This window comes from Necator americanus, chromosome V (assembly GCF_031761385.1).
Source record: "Necator americanus strain Aroian chromosome V, whole genome shotgun sequence".
Classification (NCBI taxonomy): Eukaryota; Metazoa; Nematoda; class Chromadorea; order Rhabditida; family Ancylostomatidae; genus Necator; species Necator americanus.
In genome coordinates this window covers 17,063,525-17,075,471 of record NC_087375.1, presented here as the reverse complement: position 1 = coordinate 17,075,471, position 11,947 = coordinate 17,063,525, and the positions used below count along the sequence as shown (strand labels likewise).

At 40.7% G+C, this 11,947-nt stretch overlaps 3 protein-coding genes across 5 annotated transcripts in view; 2 read left to right on the top strand and 1 right to left on the bottom strand.

Annotated features, from left to right (window-relative positions):
• Nucleotides 1-912: 912 nt before the first annotated feature.
• RB195_014152 (uncharacterized protein) lies at nucleotides 913-1,786 on the top strand (the record flags this gene model as incomplete). The annotated part of the gene is made up of 3 exons (XM_064204294.1): nucleotides 913-985; nucleotides 1,518-1,668; nucleotides 1,753-1,786. 3 exons carry the CDS (start codon nucleotides 913-915, stop codon nucleotides 1,784-1,786), a joined length of 258 nt encoding a protein of 85 aa, XP_064060175.1.
• Nucleotides 1,607-3,971, top strand: RB195_014151 (uncharacterized protein; the record flags this gene model as incomplete). Of its 2 annotated transcripts, XM_013443158.2 has the most annotated exons (5): nucleotides 1,607-1,642; nucleotides 1,753-1,861; nucleotides 2,453-2,553; nucleotides 3,363-3,464; nucleotides 3,837-3,971. In XM_013443158.2, 5 exons carry the CDS (start codon nucleotides 1,607-1,609, stop codon nucleotides 3,969-3,971), a joined length of 483 nt encoding a protein of 160 aa, XP_013298612.2. The 2 variants fall into 2 exon arrangements, with proteins under 2 accessions (XP_013298612.2, XP_064060174.1); XM_064204293.1 differs by lacking the exon at nucleotides 1,607-1,642 and having other exon boundaries at nucleotides 1,843-1,861.
• Nucleotides 3,972-11,055: 7,084 nt separating this feature from the next.
• RB195_014148 (uncharacterized protein) overlaps nucleotides 11,056-11,947 on the bottom strand; it is a gene marked incomplete at both ends in the record, with an annotated part of 68,123 nt that continues 67,231 nt past the window's right edge. For both annotated transcript variants that reach the window (XM_064204288.1, XM_064204290.1), the window contains one exon: nucleotides 11,056-11,139. In XM_064204288.1, the coding sequence (XP_064060169.1) occupies nucleotides 11,056-11,139 (84 nt within the window). The remainder of the gene's footprint in view (nucleotides 11,140-11,947) is intronic.

Here is an 11,947-nt window from a genome sequence, read left to right as displayed (position 1 = left end):
AAAAATCTTGAAGGAATAGTTTCGTACTTACTGCATCTGTACAAATGTTATTCATATGACTGATATTTACTCAGATGAAAGCTGTTCTTATTGAAAAAAGTTGCAACTAAGTCTATGGTTGTTTGTGGGTCTCCCTACCTATGTTAAGTGCAGTTTAATTCATAAAATACTTCCTAACTGAATTATATTAAAGATTTTGTTAAGTTTGTCAAGTTGTCGAAGAGGAGTGTTGAAAACTCGTTCTTGGCTCTTTTTTCTTTGCGACGTCAATTGCATTTGATAAGAGTCTGAAAGAATATGAATAGCTCATTCTCATCGTCCGGTAATCTCGGGCTTCTTTTCATTTTACGCGCTTTAAGTTGAGGGTTGAGTTGTGGTTTGGTCTGCAGTTTCACCTTGTGTGAGAATGAGATTGAGAATAGATCGCAAGTTACTATGGTCTCCAAATTCTGTTCTATTCCATTTCGTTTGATTCCCGGTTTTCGGCAGCAATTATTCAATTGTTGTAGCTGTGCAGTATTGTGAACAACCTAAAATTCACAAAAAAAAAAATCTCCCTGGGGATATCTGTATAGTCGGGTCGAAACGACATGAATCACGAGTCGCTCGAAACCGCGCGGTGGAGGCAGAATTGGAACCGAGTTGGGACCGTCGCAGACTGCACCGATGGGTGGTTCCAGCAAGGTACACCCATCAGTGCAGTCTGCTTCTGCAGGACTTCAGTACGTTTTGGTCCGACTACACCTTAAAGTCGTTAAAACCGATCTTGCTCCGTGAATCCCCTACAGCTCATTTTAGGGATATATCAGGTGATGTTCCATGGAGTTGTTTGTGAAATATTTTAATGTTGGTTATGTGGGATATTATTGATCAAGAAATGGGGTCGGATTACTCGTTACAGAGTAATTTGTAATGCTGGCTCAGAGACTACTACTATTCCGATTTCCGGGGAAGGTCTTGGCCCGTTGTCGACAACACAGTACAGGTAAGTTTGTGAACAACACTCCTTGAAAATAGTTTACAACGAACTTCTTGTTTTTCTCTAAAACTGACAACAAAAAATGAGACATCATTGAGCAAATTTCTGCTATGTGGTTTTACTCGTGAGAAATTTCCCTAAAGGAGGAGTCTTTGCTCAGAGGCAAAATATCGCGAAATTGAGGGTGTTCTGATTTTTACAAAAATAGACAGGATAAGAGGTGTAGGTCATGAATACGATGGGTCCGTCTGTCATGTCATTTTTCTGGATGAGAATGGGGAATCGATCGTGATCACGCTCCCTATGCTGTTTTTAAATCCCCGAAGCCAAACAGAAAAAAGCATATGACTGCAGATCCGAGAATTCCTGGGGATGGGAACTCAGTATGATGTGTAAGTGCTCAAGCTTTTCTTCAGCTGTACTTTATTGTAATCCCGAGTATGTTGGTCGGTACGATACTCGTATATTCTTCTGGAGTCTGAACATAATTTTCTGAAGGATAGAACTATTTACTTGGAAGTTCCAAATTTGTCTTCAGGCATACCCCACTCCTTCACACAGCTTGTCCCTTTGTCGAGTTTGACACGCGATGAGATTGGTCACTCCATTCTCTTCTGCAAGGAAACAATGCCTCCTGGTTCTCCAAAAAGTCCACACGATACTGTAGCTACCGCTGTTTTTATCACAAAGTTGTGTACCTCTTTATTGCAGTAGAAGATTTTCTCTTCTTTTTCTAAGTATTGCTGTAAGCCTTATTGTGCCGCAGATTTTAGGTCCTCTCATTGTCCTCGTCGGTTGCGGGTGTGATAATGGTTCCTGTGCTTTCGTCATATTTATGGGAGGCAGCTGCTGAAAGACCTACAATGATGATGTTCACAATAAGTAGGCTTATTTATTAAGGGAGTACTGCTTTCTGCTTGCTTCTGCATTTTTGAAGGAGTATAGGGTGCTGTTTCTCAGAAGCATTCGCTTTAAGAAGTTACTGGTTGTTTTATATGCATACTACGTTGACATACAAATCTATTGAGTCACATTATCTCGGATATTGCGTGGTGTAGACAGTTAAAATTGCAGCATAGTTCCGTAATTCTTGCATAGTGGCTACATACAAAGATACTCATGCTGCAGACCTAAGCAGTCCCTGGTTTCTTGATGTGAAATGGCTTTTAAACTGCAAAAGCAATGAAATTGCAAATGCATTTGTTCAACGAGGTTAAGAAATCTGATTTCTGCTACTACTTTTCGCAAGTGATAGTTGGTGTCTACTGACTACTGTCTTGTAGTTTGTATTCATCAATTTAGTTCAAAATATTTGAAGAAAGATATTACTGAGATTCGTGATTTAAATTTGCAATCTGGTGAAACTTTTGAAGGATTTTACGTGAATTTCAAGCAAATTAAATTGCAGTCGTCTGTGAATATTCAATGTTATTTTCTTTTTTGATATTGTTTCATTAAGCGTGAGTTATTCAGTCGCCAACACATTCCTCGTGGCGCTGTCATTCACTCCATTGTTACTCCACTTCTTAGTGAAACGTTTTCCTGTTAACATCTACTACAACCACGATACCAAAGTAAGTTGTCGCTCAACTTTTCTCGAATTAATTCCTTCACTCTCGAGTATGCGAATTGCAAATTCTTCGAAGTTCGTATCTTCTTCTAATGTGCCTGATCAACGGCATATATGCATAACTCTAAGCTCTCAAAACTCGATATGCAAGCATAGGATAAGTGTTTGTTGTGGAGAAGGGGATTAGTAGTTATGGTTCATCTACACTACAGGCTGAGCAGCGAATTGTTAATGTGACTGGACATTTCATCCTTTAACACCTGAGTTTATTGGAAAAGTTGTTTAAGTTTGCTAGTATTCTATTCTGTTCGTAAAACATTTAGAAGAATGCGTGAATTACTTAAAGGCAGCATACCACGAATCGGGGGTGGTATGGATTTCAGGTGGAGTATCCGTATACAAGGTCGTAGATTATGGAGACCGAGGTGGTTCCGCTCATCTCTCCCTGAATCACTGCAAACAGCCGGCCTCTGAATACTGTTTTGTACGATGCTTTCTATTGCAGCTCGCCATCCTTGCGTCCGTTACTACCTATCGGGGCAGTCCGAATTGATTTTCGACGAATCGCAGGACGGAGGCGGCGCAAGGGGTGGAGCGTTGCAATAGATGGCTTCCTATAAAACACCATTCTGGAGGCGGGTGTTTGCAGTGATGCAGGGAGAGATGAGCGAAACCGCCCCCTTCTTCATAATCTGCGACCCTGTATACGAATACTCCACCTGAAATCCGCACCACCTCAGATTCGTAGTATGCTGCCTTTAAATGGGTAATTTGCTATCTATACGCTATGTGATAAATGTATACAAATTGCAGACTTTCACCTCTGTGCACTATAACTTTTTCCTGAAAAAAATGGCGCGGCAGTTCAAAGCAAGTGAAGTTGTGGACGCACAGGTCGCACCGGAGATGGCCAAGGTGTGTTTTATGTGTTGCACGTTCTAAAAACACTTTCCTCTGAATTTCGCATCAACACCGAGCCACACGCTACGTTTGGTGCGAATGCAAATGCGAATCTATCCCTCTCGGATACTCACATTACTCAGAGAAGACACATTGTTCATAGCTCAAGGCTTCAAGGTCATTCCTAAGTGAACAGTTTCAGAAACACTCAACTTCTCGCAGCTAACCACTGTTGGATTTATGCATGTAACAATCTCTTAAGACGCAAAGATACAGTTTTGTTTAGTTGAGGAGTACTGAGAACTTGCTCAGATATTCACCGAGTTCCCTAGTTTAGGAACATTGTCATTGTCATTTTTCCTTTTTTCGTGGACTGATTTATTCAAGGTTTGGATTCCGTTGGCCACAGCATTCGTCCACAACAAACCACTGCTAATCTCTCTCGACCGGAACGCTTATATCGACAAACTTGCCTTCGACGAAATGACGAAAAACATCAAAATCCCAGTGAATCATGACTGAGGTATGGTCATTAGTAGAGTTGAAATTCACTTCAATTCACGACTTTCTTGATCGTAGTAGTCAATGCGCTGCGCAAATATGAATTGTAATGCATTGAAACAACGCATCCTCGAGGAAGGCATGCAGTGAACCTTCAATACAGTAAGCGATTAACTCCCCGGATCACTTTTTTCCGGTTTATGGTTCCTCATATATTTTTCATGTGCAATTATCCATGAATAGGAGAAGATCCTTAAAAAGCCTTTTAAATTAATTTTTTTCACTGCTATAACACCTCTGTGGTCTTGGTTTGTGAGGATTCAATTTCTGTCATATTTTTTGTGATTGATTAAAGGCATTACTCCACAAATCTGGCCTGGTATGGATTTTCGTTAGAGCATACCTATATCGGGTTGTAGATCATGCATACAGGGATGGTTCCACTCATTTTCCCTGTATCCCTGTAAACAGACGGCTCCGGATCGCTGTTTGTCTTCTATTGCAACGCGCCACTCTTGCGCCTCGCCCCCGGCTGCAATTTGTCGAATCAAGTGATTTGCCCAACGGGGCGTCCGGATGGATTCTCGACGAATCGCAGGGTGGGGGTACAAAAGTGGGGCGTTGCAATAGAGGACTTCGTAACAAACAGCGTTCCGGAGTCGCCTGTTTACAGGGATACAGGGGAAAATGAGCGGAACCACCCCTGTATACATAATCTACGACCCGATATAGGTATACTTCAACGAAAATCCATACCATGCCAGATTCGTGAGGTGATGCCTTTAACTTATTGGGGGTACAAATAAGTTTTGAAGATTTGCAAAAGATGGCGTAACTAGCACTGAATTGCATCGGACCTATATTGTAACCACATTTACGTGAAGGTAATTTATGTTTCTCTCTTAAAATCAGTATATGTCATTTTTCTGAAGTGTAAACAATCTACTTTGTTTGTACTCTGAATATATCAAACTTTGTGTCAACAAAACACACTTTGCTGGAAGCGCCGCTTTTTTGTTTTAATTTTAAGAAAATGCAGCTGACGGACATCGAATCAACATGTTGTGTGAAAAATATGGGGAATATGTTCCATCAATTTAAAAAAAAAATGAAATAGAATCAATAAAAAGAAGGGAATAGTGATTACAGTGTTTTTGAAGTGACGATTCGGACACCAGCGGCAAAAAACGCGAAAGGAGGCTTCTAAGGTGTAAAGACGGTGGGGTTATTAGACCAAGATTCATGTCAAACACAAGAGAAACTCGCTGAAACATTGGAAGAGACTCAAAAAGCGCCTTTCAAGCCTTCTCAAAGCCATGGGTATGATGCAAAACAAGAAAGTTGGGTTCCGTTTTTATCATATGCGAACAACTGCTCCGAAGACAAAATTGGAAAGGTTTTTTTTTGCATTGAATCATGACAGGGGACCAAAAGTGGATCCACACCGACAATTCAAAGCGTAGAACATCGCGGGGGGTCAGCCCAGCCTTGCATCAACTTCAACGGCCATACCGAATATTCATGGCAAAGAGCTAATGCTGTGGATCTGGCAGGATCAGCTTCGAGTGATCTGCGATGAAGTACTCCAACCTAACGAAACCATCACTGGCGAACGATATCAACAACAATTAACAACAGTTAGTGCAACGGAGCCGATCATTAAAGCTCAAACACCCCCAGTATGCCAAAAGACATGACGATAACAGTCATCATACAGCACGACAGCACTCGACAATATGTTGCAAAAAAAAATCGTCGAAGAGACTTTGGAGGTGCTTCAATGGGATGCCCTATCCCACCCGCTTTATTCATCAGACGTTGCTCCTTCTCACTACAACTTGTTCTGGTCGATGACTCAAGGCCTGGCCGAGCAGCACTCCACTACTCTCGAAGAACCCAAAAATATGGTCGATTCTTGGGTCGCCTCAAAAGTCGTTGAATTTTTTCAACGAGGACAAAGAGAACTCTTTTTCGCTCGTTCAGAGGTTTCTAGTGATTCTAAGACGTCTTCTCAAATACTTCAGCTGTATGCCGCCTGGAAGATGAAGCAAAATAGTAGGTAACGATAGACAATACTACGAAGAAAATACATTATACCAGCTTCCGGGAACAAAGCTTCAATGTTACAAAAATACTCTCCAAACTTATTTGTACTTGCAGTATGTTGTAATCGTAACCTTTGTGGAGCCTCAAAATCCGCTCTAGGAGAAGACTTACAATGCACAGTTACACAAAATTCGCAAAAAGATGAACAGAAATTCAATTCTTACAGCCGAAGCTGAAGTATTTGAAAAGACGTCTTAGAATCACTAGAAACCTCTGAACGAGCGAAAAAGAGTTCTCTTTGTGCTACGACTGTGAAACATAGAAATTGAGCGCTTTCAAGAAGTGAGATAAGTATCAAATCCCTACACACTAGATCTTAGAGACATCCTTGAAGCAAGACAAACGACAAAATTAATGTAAAATACTTCGCCAAGACTGCGTTATCCTATCCATCCTTTAATACACGAAAACAAATAATGAAAGTCTATAAAAAAGAAGAAAGAAGAAGGAAAGGAAAGAGGTGTGGGGAGGTTTCTGCATACTGTAGAGAGAGAGCTCAGTGCACCCTTTCACCGAATACGCGTCGCATCGTCATGTTACAACTCATTTAACGGTTGTTGTAGTGCTTCTTGATTTGTTTATGTATAGTCGGGTCAACACAAGAAGCACGACAAGCTGCGAGAGCGGTTACGCTCAAAGTTGTGCGGTGGAGATAGCGGTTGGAATCGAGGTGGGACCACGGCGAACTACAGCTGTGAACGGTGGTAGAAAGGGTCCTCAGTCGATCCTAACTGCTACACTCCACCGCACCACTTCGAGGAACCGCTTACGCAACTGCACGGTGCTTCATTTCAGTTTAACTCTACTATAACTGCACTGTGTATGAGTGTTGTAAATAAATAAATAAATAAATATATATATATATCGTAGTCCTCCATAAAAAGTAAGGGATTTCTGCGAAGGTATCGATTTTCCTGTTCTTTGGTGAAAAATCTCACCTCCCGGTTTGTGTGATGAATAAAATAGATTCTGCGCAGTTTTACAATGAGAACTTAAATTGCTAAGTATAAATGTTGTGTTTTGTCTATTCATATCAATATCGCTAGTGTAATTTGAGTTCTTCATTTGTAGTGCTTAGTTTCAAAGTTTGCCGTTCTTTGTTGCAAGATCATTTGTAAGAACTCACTGTTCTGATCCATTTTTCGGTTTTTCTGGAGAAAGATAGGGCTCCCGTGAACTTTTCCAATGTCTCCAAGACATTACGCACCCGGGGAGAAGCAAACGCACCTCGATAAAGCCATGCTTTAGTCGTTCATGAAGACGCAAATAATCGTCTTAGACGCTGTTCTTGCTATAGAGGTATAGAGAACTGCACAGTTACAAGGAAGAAGTGATAGTGAGAGTTGTCGAAGTTACTGAATTAATTAGAAACAGTGTACTCGATAATACACTACATTTTGTGTGATGGTCTATTAGGAGAGAGGAACAATTTTTCTAGTGGAAATTACCCTCAGGTATTCTAGAAATCTTGCTAAATGGATTTTCTTCTGAGAGGTCAGAGGTACAGGAGGTCCCTTTATTAAGCACCTATTTTCTATCCATACGATCACCTTTTTATCGCTTTCTTCCGTTTCCATTTATACACCTATTTCACAAGTACCGATACTATTCGTTAGTTTCAATGGAGGAGATTACTACAAAAAGATTGGGATTTACAAGATATAGATAATATTCACACCCGTTACTTTAGAAAACTGGAATGTTCCGTTTTCAACAAGAGTTTTCATTTCCTAATTTGAAATTATTAGATGCACTGGATCTTGCACTCATACTTCACTTTTCTTTTGCTTCTGATACGATGTTAGAAATTTGGATCACCTTACATCACAATATTTCTCTTCAAAACTTCCATCAGAAAATTCCAATAGGTGGATCTGATTGGTATCAGCGACGGTCAACTTCTACAGGATACATTTCTATCGGTGATCACTCGAGCAAGGCATGTTCGGAGGCATATTCGAGAATCTACCGGAGCCTCTTTACCTGTAACCGGTTTCTCTTTATCTCAGGAGATAACTGTAACTTACAATTGGTCGCTATTTGTTATCTTCGTTGTAAGAATGTTCATTTCTTCACTTATTCCGGACCTTTCTCTAATACCTCAAGGAATAGAATGCTTTTGTTTTTTTTTCTTTTTTTCTGACTCAATTTTTCTTCTGTTAACGCCTGCAATCTATGCTATTCATAAGTGTCATTGCTGAAATGCGTTGGTTCAGGCTGTTTAGACTGTTCGTTGTTTTCTTCGACCATCTCTTAGGATAGGAACTACAGAGATACTTTTCTAATCGAGATGCTTATGAGTTGTTGCTTTATGTAAGTATCAGATTTTCACTGCAATATTGTTGTAAATGCTTTCGCAGTTCTAAGTAGAGGCAGTTTTATATGGTTTCGTCGTATTCCTGACCAAATAGGGTTACGAAATTACTCTTTATTGCTTCATGTTTTCCACACAGTCGTTGTTGCTACGTTGAGATATTTATAAAGTTTATTCATACGTGTCTATATAAAACATAATAATTGGAACTAGAAAATGTTCTGTAATGCAAACAACCAAAAGTCATCACATTGTGAGTTCAACAAAAAAAGCAAAACACGTGTGTTGCCGTGCATTTGGTCGAGACTTCGTATTTGTGCAGAGTAGTGTTACGAGAATCACATCGTGTTACACTGAGATGTTGTGGTGATATGTATGTACAAAAATGACCAGTGAATTGGTACTACATGTGAAAGGTTAGATTTGTTCCGCCGTTTGCCCTTTTTTCCACGGCACTATCGTAATACTCTGGGACTCAGTTGTAAATACTACATAGTCCATAAAGATAATTGACAAGTTGTAAGGTGATATTTTGAGAATGCTGCAACTTGAAAGGACAGTGAATGGTTAAATATTACACAGTAGCATTATGAGCAGTATGATAAGCTTCCTATACTTACCTTTTCAATTGGGAAGATACACAGAGATTTATGACTAGTTTTGATCGGACTTTTTCTGGATGGGACAGCTTGATTGATCATAATTAATAATAATAATTGTAATAATTAACCATAATTATAGCGAAAGCATATGCGCGGGCAATTTGACTTCCTTTTCGGGGCCTCTGGTTTTTTCTTTGCCTTGTTTTTATTGTGTTAATTAGATCATTATCTCATTAAAGCATGAAAATATGTCATTTTTAGTATGGTCAGGCACTCCTGCCACCGCTCTTTAATCATTGAGCTTCATTGCCAAAGCTTTTTGGCACGCGAGATTTGCCAGCGTCGTGCAGTACACCAAAGTGTTGTCCATAGATCCATTAGACGCCACAAGGTCCTAGAAACCGAAAATGATCGATCTGGATGAGGAAGTCCTGCATCTGTGACCACTACGAGCAATCTCAGAAAATACGCGGAAGAATTCGCAGTAATCCGGCGGACTCGGTCCACCGAATGTCACGGGACATATACATGAATCATCAGAGTGCTACCCTGGTGCTAATGCTAATTTTGGAAACCCCCTGAACTCACCACCAGGACGGAGCCCCTGCTCACAAGGCAAGAATGGTGCAGAACTAAACTGCATAGCAACCTTCCCGACTTCATCAGCTTTCTTCGGACTTGAGTCTGATGGACTACATTGTCTGGTCGCTTTTGGAAGTAAAAGCCTGCTTAAAAACTTTCCACTCTGTGGATTCTTTGAAGAAAGCCCTCCGGAGGGCATGGGACGAGATCGCCGCGCCATACTTGCGTGACACAGTCGATACCTTCACCAAGTGCCTCAAAACCTGTATCAATGTCAACGGAGGCATTTTCGAAGTTTAATGTTGTTTTTGTTCTACAATAGACCGATGAATATTGTTGCATCGCTGGTTTCTCAAAATTGTTACATGTTCGCCCCAGACGATTTGAATATGTTTTCGCTATAATTGACACCCCGTACAGTCGGCGTAAAGTGTGCTGTAACACGAAGATGCAACGCTTCCTCGGCGAAAACATGTACTGAGCTCAAAGTGGGCGTGAAATTCCTGGCACTTTTTGAACTTTTTATGGCCTCTACTCTTTTTTGCAATAGTATATGAATGCGCTCATGCAGTACTGATAGAGCCCGTTTTCATTAGTTTTATCAGCTATTTTGTTCCTACGATACCCTAGTTTGTAAATATTCAATTCCCGTAATCTCTTGTGGAACTGTGCACGATTAGTTTTTGTTGTAATCGGGATTGCAATGTCCTAAAGTCCTAAAACAATAAATCCTAAAATCCTCTCTAAAATAAGGCTAACGGTTGCGTAAGACGTGGTGCAGAAATCCAACCCCTGCAAGCTGAAAGCTTTCGAAGAGATGCAGCAGAAACTTCTAATCTAGCGAAAAAATTTAGCATTACGACAACGAAGAAGAAAAAATAAAAGAAAAGACTTTACCAAGACTATGTAGTGCTATTTCTGTACTATTATACGAAAGAATAATGAAAATCTGCAAAAAGAGGAGTGAAAAGAAGTCCGAGGAGTTTCTCCAGGTACTGCTGAGACAGCTCACTGCATGTTTCCACCACGTGCAGTGTCATGTTGCCACAAGTTTTACCTCGATTGTACTTGGGTGTTGCTTGCAAACTGCAAACAACTTCTTAACTGGATATTGATGCCCATTACGAGAAAGAGAGAATTATGGAAATTCAAGGAGAATTCTTAGTCTTTCCCTATGTTTCTCCATGAAAGGGGCCTTGTGCACAACAATTGAACTGCTTGGAATTCGGCGAAAAAAGCAGTATAAAACGGAAAGTTAAGGTCGCCCGTTACTAACTAATGCACTTGATCAATGACGTCAAATAGAGTGAAAATACTGCAAAATTGCACTGGAACTGAATTGCAGAAATTGTTGTCGGTTGGTATGTCGTCTTCGCTGATTCGCACAAATGGCGTAGCTTGTGTTCGATCCAAACCAGTGGAATGTATTTGACCAGCAGATCTGTAACCCGCTTTAGTTGACCGTATTCATGGTGAACAGAGAAGCTTTCTGTGGTCTGCTTCACATTCCTTCAAACGAATTCATCAACGGTGTGGTAACAGTGGCATAGATGCCGCCCGTTGGACACTGAGCCCTTTGATCAACCTGAAAAAGTTCATTTCAAGCAATCCATGGCAAGCAAAGAAGTACAGTCGGCTTTATACATACGTATTGTAACATAACAGCGTAGCACGTCCTTTGTGAACTAGTGCACGGAATTCTTTCTACAGTATGTGGAAAACTCCCCGCTCTTCTCTTTTTAATCATTATGCTTTTCTCTGTTTCCTTCGTATCATAATGCATGAATAGGCTTGCGTGGTTTTTTCAAAGTCCTGCTGAATTTGTTTATTGCTTGTCTTGTTCCTAGGGTGCCTCTGAGATCTTGGTTTGTGGGGATTCAGTTTCTTTCCCATCTTTGTGTGAAATTATGTATGATTGACGTTTGTTATAATCGGAATCAAGTTAAAAACCGGAAATTCACTCTAAGGAATTCTAACTACACACAGTTGCGCAAAAAGAGGGTCAAGAATCCAATTGTGTGCATTGTTTGGAAAAATAAACGGAAAAAGGAAGCAAACAAACAGAAACCAAACCTCTACAAATTAAAGGCATCACCCCACGAATCTGAGGTGGTACGGAGTTCAGGTGGAGTATTCGTATACGGGCTCGCAGATTATGGTGAGAAGGGTGATTCCGTCCATTTCTTCCTAATTGCCGTTAAAAACGGCCCGCAGCGATGCACAAGGCTGGCGCGCTCCTATCGAACTCGTTGTAGAAAATAGCGCGCCGGAACGCTCGAAGCCGCATCTTCCGGAGATCACCCCCCTCTCCATAATCTGTTATGCCATATACCACCTCCACCTGAAATCCGTACCACCGCAGATTCGTGTGGTGATGACTTTAAGAGATTAAG